This window comes from Seriola lalandi, unplaced genomic scaffold (assembly GCF_002814215.2).
Source record: "Seriola lalandi dorsalis isolate HSWRI2012SDOR001 ecotype SW California unplaced genomic scaffold, Sedor1 jcf7180002054381, whole genome shotgun sequence".
Lineage (NCBI taxonomy): Eukaryota > Metazoa > Chordata > Actinopteri > Carangiformes > Carangidae > Seriola > Seriola lalandi.
In genome coordinates this window covers 62480-75851 of record NW_019524934.1, presented here as the reverse complement: position 1 = coordinate 75851, position 13372 = coordinate 62480, and the positions used below count along the sequence as shown (strand labels likewise).

Below are 13372 nucleotides of genomic sequence, written 5' to 3'. Positions count from 1 at the left end.
AGTTACGCGCCGAAATTTGGCGGAAGAATAATAAACCCGAAACAGAATATTAATAGATGCCTCGGGGCTCTGCCCCGAGGCACTCCTCTCAGCTATTCTAGCTGTAGAGGAGTGCCTCGGAGCTGAGCACCCGTGGCACTAATAATTAAAAGGTTAATTCAGACAACAAAATTCATGTATTCATACAGAGTAATATATCGGAGTACAAGCAAGCTTCAATTTGTACTTGAAATCAGCTCTGTTGCTCCCTCTGTCTTTGGAGATACTATGAAGGCTCATATTTCAAATTCTCATCTATGACCCGCAGCATAGACAGGAATTTGGAGGTATGTAAAGTGATGGGACCATGGTTGTCTGAAACCTCTCTAAGAGATCTATGTTTTAATTGAAAGGTCTACCCACAGGACTAAAGGACAGTCAAAGCATTGAGAGGTCTTGATGGCCTTGGTGAAGTTAAATCCTACTTGGAGCTAAAAAAAAACAAAAAAACATTGAGCTACAGATCTGATTCTAATATAAGTTATAAACCTATTTGAGTTCATGTATTGGTAGGCTGGAATATAGTTCAGTGTCATATGTGAGATGCATTTATTTGGAAGCTTCTATTTGTACTTAGAATGAACTCTCTAACTCCCTCTGTCTTAAAAATATGAGGCTTCAAACTACTTCCAAATGCTTATCTATGACCCACAGCATAGATGAGAATTTGGAAATATATTGTGTCTCCATAACTCCTCATGAGAAGTATTGATGAGAGTAGTGATGGTTGTCAGAATACTCTTGGACAGCACTGCCTGACAATCAACATGTGATGACTCTGCATCCATTGGTTCCATTGTTATCAAAGTTTGAATATCCAAAAGTAACTACTGAGTAGAGGATAATTTAGAAGTACGTAGGTTGAACTTTGAAAGTACTCACAAGAAATTCCAAGAATGATTGGAACATGTTTGTTTAAAAGCTCTCAAAGAGTCCTATGTAATAATAATAATAAAAGTAATAAAAGGTTAATTCAAAGCACAAAGTTCATGTATTCATACAGAGTAATATATCTGCACACCACATGTGTAATGTGGCTATCTGTAAGTTTCAATTTGTACTTGGAATCCGCTCTTTAGCTTCCTCTCTCTTCAGAAATTTGAAAGTACATAGATTGAAACTTGGAAACAGTTTGAGCATGGATATCTGCTCACAGGAAAGATAGAAATATATAATCATGAGTCCGAAAACATCAACCCTTATGATCAAAATGCAATCGCTACATCCTTTGATTTCTGCATTATCAAACCAGAATGAAGCTCCACCTTCTATGGCTGTATTGTGATGTTCCATCTGACTTATCCAAACATCGGAAGTGCATTTTCAGCTCACTGCATGTGTGTAAGAAGCATGTATGCACCTTGTGCGCCTCTGATTCTCTTGAAAATGCTCCTTAAAATAACAGTAAAATACTGCGCCACTGACTTCAGACCAGAGCGCAAGTTTGGCTTGGCGCCGGTTGTAAGACAGGGAACTGTATCTTTACTGCACATACTGTAGATGGTTGATGCGTAGCTGCACTGTAGACAGGAATAAATGTAAATCGTACTTCCTCCGTTTTCTGCTCACCCATCCCAGACTCTCTCTCCTCTCTCCTCACTCAATCAATCCATTTTGCCCCACACATAGCTGAGTTTAGCTAACCAGATGTTTCTAGTTATTTTTTTCTAGTTTATTTTTTCTCACACTGTGCCTCCCCTGAAGATCTCTAGTACCTACCAGGGAGGCATGCCTCAAACTTAGAAAACCGCTGCCCTAGAGTAAGCATTGCATAGATGACAATTTGGAAGTACATAGTTTGAAATTTGGAAGGAAATTGTGTCCCTGTAACACCTCAACTACTTCAAGTAGGAGAACACTCAGCTCATTGTTGCATTAGTCGTTACTTATCAGTCGTTACTTATGAGAGCATGAATGTTCTGGTTTAAGGCTCAGACCTGCATCCATAAAACTGGGCTTTTGTTTTATGTGTCTTTTTTACTGGATTGCTCAAGGTAATTGCGGAAGTGTTCCATAATGGAGTTGTTCATATCATAGTCAAAAGTAATACAGGCCAACTCTGTGTGTGGGTGGTCAGCAGACAGGACTTTTTTTTTCTCACTCTCTTCTTCTCCCAGTTTTTTGTCATCCCATCAATGTGTGTCAAACCCAAGCTCACATTTACTCCTTTATAGCTTGTGCAATAGTAAGCTACTACTGATAGCTATATTAACTGTACGTGCGCTGCACATACATTTCTGAGCTGGAACACAAATGAGCTTAACCGACGGTCCAAATGCAGCAAAGTTCTCCATTTCCTTAGGAGGCATAAAATTTATCTGCCTTATCTTCAGGAATCTCATTTAACTGATGCAGAGCATTGTAAATTGGTAAAACAATGGCAATGCCAAATATTCTATTCCTCATTCACCTGCCTTGCAAAGGGTGTGGTTATTTTGATAAGGAAAGGGATTCCCTTTCAAGCAGAACAAGTTGAGAAGGATTCAGGGGGCAGATATATCTCTATCATGGGGCACATTGGTGACCAACGGATCACTATGCTTAATGTCTATGGACCAAATCAAGATGACCCTAAATTATATATGAATCTCTTTCTCATAGTCGCATGTACACCCTCTGAGCTCATGATCAGCGGCGACTTCAACCTGATACTAGACCCTACTATGGACAGATACTCCTCAACCCCTAAACCTTTAACCTCAGCTGCTAAAGCTCTCATAAAAGAACTGTCTGATCTAAACCTACTCGACATGTGGCGGGGGAGACATAAATCTCAACGTGACTATAGCTTCTACTCGCATGTGCACAACAGCTACTCTAGGATAGACACCTTCTATATCCACGCAACAAAAATTCGCCTGGTCTCTTCCTGTGAATATTTGGCCAAAACACACTCCGACCATGCTCTTCTTCTCAAATTGCTATGGACAATTCTCGCATACACCCTTGGTGATGGAGGTTTCACAGCCATTTGGTCAATGATGACAACTTTATCAAATTAATCAATGAACAGCTCGATCAATTCCTAACAGTGAATAAAAACTCTGCTTCCCCATCCACTGTCTGGGAGGCCTTAAAAGACTATATAAGAGGTGCAATTATCAGTTACTCCTCATGGAAAAAGAAACAATACCAATCCAAATTGATTACTTTGGAGACATTCACAACCAATTTTAGATCAGTTAATTGTAAAAAAAAAAAAAAAAAAGGAATACAACACCATAACTTTGTGGGAGGCTGAGAATGCAATGGTCAGGCTGAAACAGCGTTATGACAAACAGGGAGAACGAAGCAGGGAAATTTTTAGTGTGGCAGATAAGAACAGAGGACACCACAGTGTGTATTCCCGGCATTAAGTAGCTTGATGGTGGTAACCTGGCCCACAACCCAATGCTTATAAATGAAATATTCGTAGATTTCTTTACTCCTCTCAGAGTGATCAGACGTGAGAGATGCATGAACTCTTAGACAGTTTAGATATCCCTAAACTGTTAGAAGTGGGGAGAGAGGATTTGGAGGGTGAGATAACCAAACAAGAAGTACTACACACTATAACGCGTTTACCATCGGGGAAGGCGCTAGGACCTGACGGATTTTCAATAGATTTCTCTAAAATGTTTGCTAATTAACTAATAGAACCACTTACAGACATGCTCAACCATTCCATCACTAGTAAACAGCTATCTGAAACCTTCTGAGCAGGCTCTTATTATAGTATTACTAAAACCAGCGAAGGACCCTAAACTATCCAAATCGTAACGGCCAATGTCACTTTTATCATCTGAATATAAAATATTAACTAAAATTGTAGCCACTCAGCTTGAGTAAGTAATTCCTTCACTTATCAATGCAGACCAGACTGGATTCATACAGAATCACTCTTTATTGGAATATGTAAGGAGATTCCTCAATATAATGCACTGCGCCAAATCCATGGTAGATCTAGTCATAGCCATCTCATTAGATGCAGAGAAGGCGCTCAATTGCATAGAGTGGCATTATCTCTTTGCAGTGTAACACCGAATGAATCTCGGCCCGAATATACTAAGAATGATTCAAATATTGTATCTTAGCCCTACTGCTCGAATATAGACAAACACTGACTTCTCACCTTTCCCCCTGTCGCGTGGGACCCAGCAAGGTTGCCCTCCCCTTTTTGCACTGGAAATTGAGCCCTTAGGCATTTCAATAAGGTCCCATGCTTCTATCTCTGGGGTCAAAGTGGGGGATACCAACCATGTAATTTCTCTGTATGCTGATCACGTAATTCTATTTCTTACCAATCTAGAGTCATCCATGCCTGCTCTCACAGACCTCTTATTAAAGTTACATGTGATTTCCGGTTATAATGTTAATGTACAGAAAAGCGTGGCTATGCCCCTCAACTCTTTAGAAGAAAGGACCCCAAGGACTAATTTCCCTTTACAGTGGAATACTCAATTCATAACATATCTGGGTTTGAAGATTCCTAACCAAATAGAGAAATTTTCTCACTAAATTATGACTAACTGCTTAAAAATGTGGAGAAGGATTTGGATAGATGGATGTGGTTGCCAGTCTTTGGATAAGTGAACTGCATTAAGATGAACATTCTACCAAAATGTCTTTATTTGTTTCAATCACTCCCTATATCCATACATGAAAACTTCTTTAAGAAACTGCAAAGAATGATATCTGCTTTCATCTGGAGGAGGAAAGTTCCCAGGATCAAAATCAAAATGCTTTACAATACCCCCCAAAGAGATTACTAGGTTTGGAATTCCTGGTTCACCTAAACTAGCCTTATTAGGCGAGATAACTGATATCCCTTTCACCAAAAGAAGCGAGGTGCGGTTTATAAAACTGGCCATGATTGCTGGTAACAAATGCCTTGCATTGTCATTGAAAAGTGAATACCATCTGCCTATTTCCATGTGGAAATTTCCTCATACATGGCATCAGAAAAAAATATGTTTAACTTCAAAAGAAAGCCACATCTCTATGATAAATGTTGGGCTGACTTTGGTAGCTACATGGGTAAAATCTCACAATTTGCTGTGGGCTGATAACGATACTGACTTGACACACATGGGCATTAGTATATGTATGTATATGTTGAATTTTTGTACCAACATATGAGATTTATGCCAACCTCAGTTTAAATTTTATATATATATATATATATAATTTCCTTTTTTATTATATATACATGTATATATAAATAAACTGTTCAAAAAGAAAAGGATCCGTTGATCAACAGGGTAATTTTCATCAGCATTCATTCAGGTCCTTTGCATTGACCATTTATGGTTGAAAGTGGGCGTATGGAGCGCAGGATATGAGGCTGATCCATGTGCGCACATTTCTAAGGTGGTTGGGATTTATAAAATGAACATGGCCTGCAGGTGGGCATGTGTAGTTTTATATATCCAATTACTTACATTTTCAGGTTCTGAATGAACATACCTTTGCCTGCCCAAAGTCTTGGAAAAGTTTGCAGAATGTCTATTCAAAGCTAACACGCTGAGAGCTAGTGTGCAGATCTGTATTTCAAAACGTGGTGCAAAGATTGGAAATAGCCTTGTGTAGACTGACATATTTGAGTGAAAGTGAATAGAGGATCAGTGCAGCTACCTTTGGCTGCTTGGGCCTTCCATAGCTCCCTGTTGTGATGAATCTCTTGGTTCCATATGATCTTGAATTTTGTGAAGTCCGCTGTGGTCAGAGAGCAGCTGCCCGCTGAGCCTGTACTCTTCACACTGGAATGCTTTCCATCACTGCCACTAATACTGTTCACACTGTGGACATGTAGACATGCATGTTAACAACACTTAGACACTTACTCTTTAAGTCATAAACATGCACATGTATACCAGCTGTTAAAAAGGTGGAACAGTGTCTGTTGTCACTAAAAGTAAATTACACACTTGATCATTTTATTGAGCATTATTATAAAAAAATGTGACCATGTTGATACACCACACTATGGTCCAACAGAACTGTTAATTAAATGACATGCACCAACTGCAGAAGAGATTTTAGTTGACCAAATAAACAAAGGAAGTAGGTCAAAAGGCTGACACAACCTGCCGTAAAAGTCTGTGGTTCCTTCAGCTCTAAATTGTTTTTTACCAAAAGAGCCAGATATTTTTTGCTAAGTTAAAAAGAGAGTGAATATTGGACTTACAGTCATCAGGTGGGCACCACTCAAAATTCACAAATGAATAATAGTGACTATTGCATTTACTTAATATTGTTTTTGTTGTTCTGGGTGGCCAAAAACATCATTAAGCAACTGTAATCATTTTAGTATGCTTAATGTATTAATTTCATAACGTTAAAGTTTGTATTTGTTTTGTACACACTCATTCAATTATATTTTACCAACAAACACTGAGATGTCAGTCTGTCCAAAGTATTAAATTTCTTGATGCATTATGAAGAGACTGGATTACATTGCATGGGTATTGGCACTGGACTGTAGTAGACAGAAAAGTACTGTACTGGTTTGTCAACTTTTTATTTTACTTAAAATGTTTCTATATAACCAAACTGCAATGGCAAATACATTTTGTGGGAAATCTAAATGTGACATTTTGTATAAACATAATGAGAATATGTTGTTAATTTATATATTTGGTAAGTGACAAATACATTGATACTGAGGATATCAGTAAAATGTTGAGAGATAACATTTCCACCTAAAAATCTGATAGCATAATACCCACTCAGTGACTACAGAATTATTAACCTTTTTCATGGTTAGGCACTCACAGCACTTGGTTAGGACTAGGAAAAAATAGCGGTGTGGTTTAATATATAATTAGTTCACTGCAGTGAATTCAGACAACGTGTTACAACTCTCGGTAAACTTAACCAAAACTAAAACCACTTTTTAGCAATTCCACTGCCATAAATAAATGTAGTGCTTCATTCATTCCAAAACTATGTTGCCCAAAATCCAGCCAGCTATAATGTTGAATTTGTTATAAGTACAAATGTAATTTCTAGGAGACAAGGTATATGTAGGAGTGATTTTCTTGTTTTATTTTCTTCCCACGTTGATAAATAAGTGACTTGTCATATACTGGTGTTCCTGAAATCTTCCCTTTTTCTTGTCTGCTGAGTTCTAAGAACCGCCCTGGTGGTATTTGTGAGGTCCTTCCCCAGTCCTTAAATCTGCTCATGTTGTCACACCCCAAATCTGAAGATTCAATTTTTCTGTAGGAGCTTTGTAGAAACGCTGTTATATCTGTAACCAAACAGAATCAAGTACTAAATAGTCATGATAGGTTACCAGAGAAAAGACTGGATGGCACTATATTCATCAATCATAAAGTAATGATTAGGTATCTGTGAATCAGAGTAATGACCACTTTCTTCATACACTGAATTTGACATAATGGATTCCATATTAAAGGACCAATTTCAGTAGGTTTACATCAATATAGGAAAATCTCTGTGAGAGATACAGCCATTTTAACACACAGTGCCCAAAAATAAGGAGTTCAAACGTAATTGGACAGATACACATGAAGGCAAACAAGCTCATCTTTTATAATAATTTGTGGAAAATCCTTTGCAGTTAATATCTGTATGTGGTTTGTTTGCTTTGTTTTGTCCCCTATGATGTTCTCCAGGCCCTCACTGCAGCCATCTGTGCTTCCGTCAGACCAGCCCCTTTTACACTGGTCAAAAAAACCCACTAAGGCCCACTAACATTGAGCTTTTGTCAGCAATGGAAAAAGGTACATCATCATTCACTCCTGGGTCAAATGACTCTGTAGTAGTCACGGTTATTTATCGGCTCCAGGTCCAATTTGCAGTGATATAAACACAACACTTGGGTGAACATGTGTGCTCAGACAAACACCTGTCACCTACCTAGCACGGTTCTGTTAAACCACAAACACCATGGCTACACTGCACTGGGGCCTGCAAGAAAGAGTGCAGCCCTCAAACAAGTTTAAAAAAGACACAATTACCAATTGAGGCATCTCACACAGAGGCACACTTACAGGAGCACCAACCAAGGGATGAAACATGACTTATCCATTTTACCAGTCTGCACCACAGCTAGCAGCTCAATTTTTCTCCTCTGCATCTGTGAGTGCTCTGTAAGTGCATGTGATAACATTACTTCCTGCAGTTGTGAGTGTTTCCTCTCTGAACAGAAAGGCAAACTTAGTTGGCACTGTAAAAGGAGTTTACCTGAGTGAACCAGCCTTTACTGAAGTAAGATTGTTATAGAATGGAACCTGGAGGGAATAAAATAAAAATAAAAAATGGTCTGAAGGGCCCTGGGAGCAATGGTGTTGGAGTAGCAGCCGTAGCGAGGCCCAGGTTGAGGATAGATAGGAGCCCTAGGTTGAGGATAGATAGGGGACTTTGAGGATAGATAGGAGACTTCGAGGATAGATAGGAGACTTCGAGGATAGATATGAGACCTCGGTTGTGGATAGATAGGGGGCTTCTGGACACCTGGCACCACTACTATACCGTGCAATGCTTGGTTTGTTCCCATGGCATTGATAGGTTCACTTAAGAAAATAGGTGGAGAACCCATCTAAGAAGGAACTATGATGCACAGGCACTCTATCTTCAGCTCAGATCCGGATCTGATCTCGCTTTTGTTCTTGTGAAAGAATAAATTCTATTGCTTTGGACTCTGACCATCTCCAGTGACTTTATTTTCTAATCTTTTTTGACTTGACTCTGGCCTGGACCTGGACTTTTTTCTCCAACACCAGCTAGCCCTGACCGGTCCCGTGTTGTAATACCTCTTTGTGCAACTAGATAGTGTCTAGTCTGCCCTCAGTCCCATGAAGAAGAACAGTATCCCCCAGAGTTTGAAGTTATGCAATAGCTCCCGACTAACATCACAGAAATGCAGAGATGGCTGAAGCTCCTGGAAAACGATCTTTATCTCCATCCCAAAGGGCCACTCCAAACAAGAAACCATGTTCAACGGTAAGTATCATTAGTGCAACTATGACAAAAATGACTATAAATATATAAATATATAATATTGTAATACTGTCATATTAAATGTATTATATTAATGTTGTTCCTGTTCCTGCTGGCTGTTGTCCAGCTATGCCATGACTGTACTTTGAGATTGTATACATCCACCACTGCTGTGTAATCCACATTTATAGGGTTAGTTAGCTTTATGAAATGTTTATGTTGTTGTTTGATCAGTTAACCACTTGTATTTTGATTAATTCCAGGTTTTAAGAATGTAATTTGACATCAAAGCTCATATTATTGGTCATTATTAGTGCCATTAGGTTTATATGTTATTTCATTTAATGTTTTATGGTCATGGTGGAAGACGGATGTGCGAATTCATAGGTAAACTCTAGAATTAAACTATTCAAAAGTTCAGAGGAAAATTACTCCCTTCTCCAAGTTGCAACACAGGAGAAGACGGGTGTCACCCCAGAAATGTGCGCCAGCCCCCAGGGGATAAAACAGTTGTGGTCAATTCACACTTTCTCAAAGCCTGGCTCAATAGCTCTGTTAGCTCTATAGCTATGTAAACTCTTAGCTCTTAGTCACAAACTCTTGGCTCTTAGCCATTTTTGCACTTTATCATTTGTCAGCATCCTTTATTTCTTTATTTGCCACGTGCTCCAGGTAACATTCTTTTTGTGTACATGCACAATCTTTTAATTTTATAAGCCAAGTCAAGACCAACTGAACCAAAAAAACAGAAGTGCCTCAGAATAATTTTAACCCTAACCCTAACCCCTTTTAATTATTATCAAGTTTTTCGTTTTGAAGATTTTTGCCAGTTTAGTCTCCTCTGAAGTTATCCAGCCAGATCATTAGAGTTTATTTTGCATCAACCCACAAGAGACGTCAGCAGATAAGACATCTGCCCACAACAGCCTGCAGAGAAGCCTACCAGAAATCAAGAGTGCCCGAGACAAAAAGTCTCCTGTCAAACTCCACCAGAGCTGAACCGCTGAGGCACTGGCAGAATCCATCACTATGATACCAGCCAAGGGTCTCCAGCTACAGCACAACTCACAGTAGGCCTGTCTTAACACTCTAATCATCAAATCTTAGCTGTAAAGCCAGAGTGTATAGCCAAAACATATTCTCTACCACCATTGCCAACTCATCACACAGCTCATTTAATTATTATTTTCATCTTTGATTATTACACTTTGCATTTAATCTGTAGATAGTTTAGTTGATAAACGTCTTTATTTACACTCAGTTAGTCACTACAGTTCTTGTCCTGTTGTATTCTTTTGAAGTAATGACTGGAGATCCATTGAATCGAGAAGTCATGGCTTCTGATATGAGATTGATAACTTTAATCAATGAAATAATTAATTGTTGTCTTCCCAGTGGACTGGTGCTCTCTTTCAACGAGAGCAAATTCTAAATTATTATTATTAAATGCTACAAATGCTATCAAAAGCTGGGCCAGCTGTATCACGTGGATGAGTCTGATGTCCAGGGGGCTCATCTGAGCTCACATGAGCTCACTTGAGCCAGACCAAAAGAGCTGAGGGTGTCGTCGAAGTGGACGTGGTTTGTTATCTCAGATCCAGGAATGGAGGAGAGGATCTGAGCAAATTAATGAACCGCACAGATTTGACTCAACTGCACAGAAGGAGATGCATCCACACTGGGGACACAGTCCTTATCAAGGAAAGCTTTCGGACTTAAGGCCTTGGGGCTGTTTTGGCTCAGGTGCAAGATGGCTGTGAACATGTAATAGCATATGCCAAAAGAAGCCTGCACCCCACAGAAAAGAATGATGCAAACTACAGTTACTTTAATATGGATCTAAAAATGTGGGCGATAACTGACCAATTCAAGGTCTATTTGACTGGAGCAAAGTTTACTGTGTACACAGACGATAACCCAGTTGCACACTTACAGCTTGTCTGGGGGTACAAGAATAATGCTGAGTTATCTTAGTCTCTTGTTAGTTGGTCTTTTGATTTTGAGGTGAAATATGCTGGTAAAGAAAATGTTAATGCTGATGTCCTGTCCAGGTTTCTGACAAATCCCTCCACAGGAACAGAGGTGCTATGGGGGTGTGGGGGTGTGTTGTATATGAGAGTGACTGACTCTAACACCCATGACGTACATCTACAAGTTGTCTGTCCTACAGACTGTCAGGAGGTCTGGAAGAAATACCATGAAGCTGCTTCTCATGCAGGGGTCGAGAGAACCCTGTTGTGGATACACCAATTCCTCTAGTGGCCCAGTATGGAGACCGAAGTGCGTCAGTTTCATCTGGGTTGTTGTTGCTTGTAGCCTGCAGAATAGGGTCGAGCCTATGGGCCCACTGCATCCCATCAAAGTGTCATATCCCCTTCAAGTCAAAGCCTTAGACTTCGTATCACTTGGTAGGCCCACATATGGGTACCAAAACATCCTGATCATGACAGATTTGTTCACATGGTATGTCTGGGCTGTCTCCCCCAAGATCAGACAGCTTAAACAACAGTCCAGGCTTTGTGGTCACATGTAATTCAGACCTTTGGCTGTCAAGCCAGGTTACATTTAGACAGAGGGGCTAACTTTGAGTCAGCTTTAATGCACCAGTTAAGTGAGTGTTATGGCATAATTAAAAGGAGGACAACCCCTACCATCCCACTGGCAATGGCAGTGTTGAACAGATAAGTCAGACCATACTTGATATGCTTCTTTCCCTATAAGCAGCACAATACAGTAATATAGTGCCCAGTGCTACAGGGTATGCCCCCTTGTTCCTAATGTTTGGTCTACACCTGAGACAGCCAGTAGATATGGGGTTAGGTGTAGGCCCGCAACAGCCAGGCTACAACCCAGGGTTGGTAAGGGACCACCTCTAAAAACGGTTTTATCTATGGTCTGGCTAGACAACATATGGCCAAAGCTGCTGTCCACAAAAAACAGGTCTATGACTGTAAAGCTCATGCCTTGCCTTTTGCACCAGTATGTGGGTGATGGACAGGAACAGACAGGGCCATGGTAAGCTACTTTTAGGCTGGAATCCAGAGGCCCATGTTGTGTTGGAACAGGTGGGAGATATTGGGGTTGTGTACAAGGTGCAGCCAGAGAAAGGGGGCCATGAAAAGACATGGGAACATACTGAAACTCTGTATTATCTCTGTAACTGAAAGCCCCAGCAAGCACCTGAGACAGGGACTGAAGCAGACCCCCCGCTTTGTTGTTTTCAGCTGATCCCATCTACACTGAAAAAAAGTTTGTTGGATTTACATGAAAAAAATATGTACATTGGTTGCACATAATAAAGTAATGTTCTCTCAAAATTATTTATTAATGTTCAATATACTAAATTCTTGTTTGTTCAAGCATGATTTTATGTGAATTTAAAGTTTTTCTTTTATCTAAAGTATATTTAATAACCCTATGTTAAACAGACATGACTTTTATGGTGATTCTAAGTTTGTTATGTTCAGTATATTCATTTATCTGTTATTACGACATGAGTTTTTTTTATGAAGTACACGTAGTGTTAAATACTATTAAGTTATAAAACTGCTGCATACTTTGTGTTCATTCTATGGATTAAATTATTTCTCTTAATCTCTTAATGACAGTATTTACAATAAAATTTTCAAAGTAAATAAAGCAGAAAGAAAAACATTTGTCTTGACAGCAACTGTATTTCGTTAAGGATTTAAACAACCTTAACCCTGGACCACAAATCCATACAAAAGTTTGGATCTCACTTCTTAGAACAAAGCACATTCCATTTTATAATGCAACAATTGTTAACTCTTATCAAGAGTGAATAGTAAACATATCTAAGTGCTACAACACTGTAAGTCCTAACATAAGTCCTAAGTCCAACAAACAAGAAACCGCTACCTGGCTCTGGATAACTAAGAGAAATAGCAATTATACAACATAATAAAAAACAGGGAAAAGAGGGAGAAATAAGGACTTTAGCAAGGATTTAGCAATATTATAAAACCAGCACATTTGAAAAAGGTGGTGCAGCAATATTCACAAACTGTTAAATATGAAGTCTGTTTTTTAGGGCCTGCGCTTTCTTTGACAGTGTGCTGCCATCCAGCTCCATGACGAGTTTCTGCATAATTTCAAAAGTGGACTTCAGGAGGGTAGGTGAGATTTAAGGCATACATAAATCAAACAACCTGGCAGCAGCTAATGGGACGTTATCCAGATCATGGACTACCATAAGGTCTTTGAGGACTATGCTAATGTCCTCTGGTTTAGCACTGACATCATGTTTGACCACGTAGATCCCAACCACAGTCTCCGCAATGGATCCTTGCATCACAGCTTCCTCTTCTGCCTGCAGAGTTCACAGTCACAAAAGGAACCAAATGAGATCAAATAAAATATTTTTAGT

General features: G+C 39.4%; 1 protein-coding gene across 1 annotated transcript in view; it reads right to left on the bottom strand.

Annotated features, from left to right (window-relative positions):
* Window positions 1-13372, bottom strand: part of LOC111657061 (dual specificity calcium/calmodulin-dependent 3',5'-cyclic nucleotide phosphodiesterase 1C-like) — a 90376-nt gene that overhangs the window by 25419 nt on the left and 51585 nt on the right. The window contains exon 6 of the mRNA XM_087174753.1: window positions 5653-5816. Coding sequence (XP_087030879.1) covers window positions 5653-5816 — 164 coding nt within the window. The remainder of the gene's footprint in view (window positions 1-5652; window positions 5817-13372) is intronic.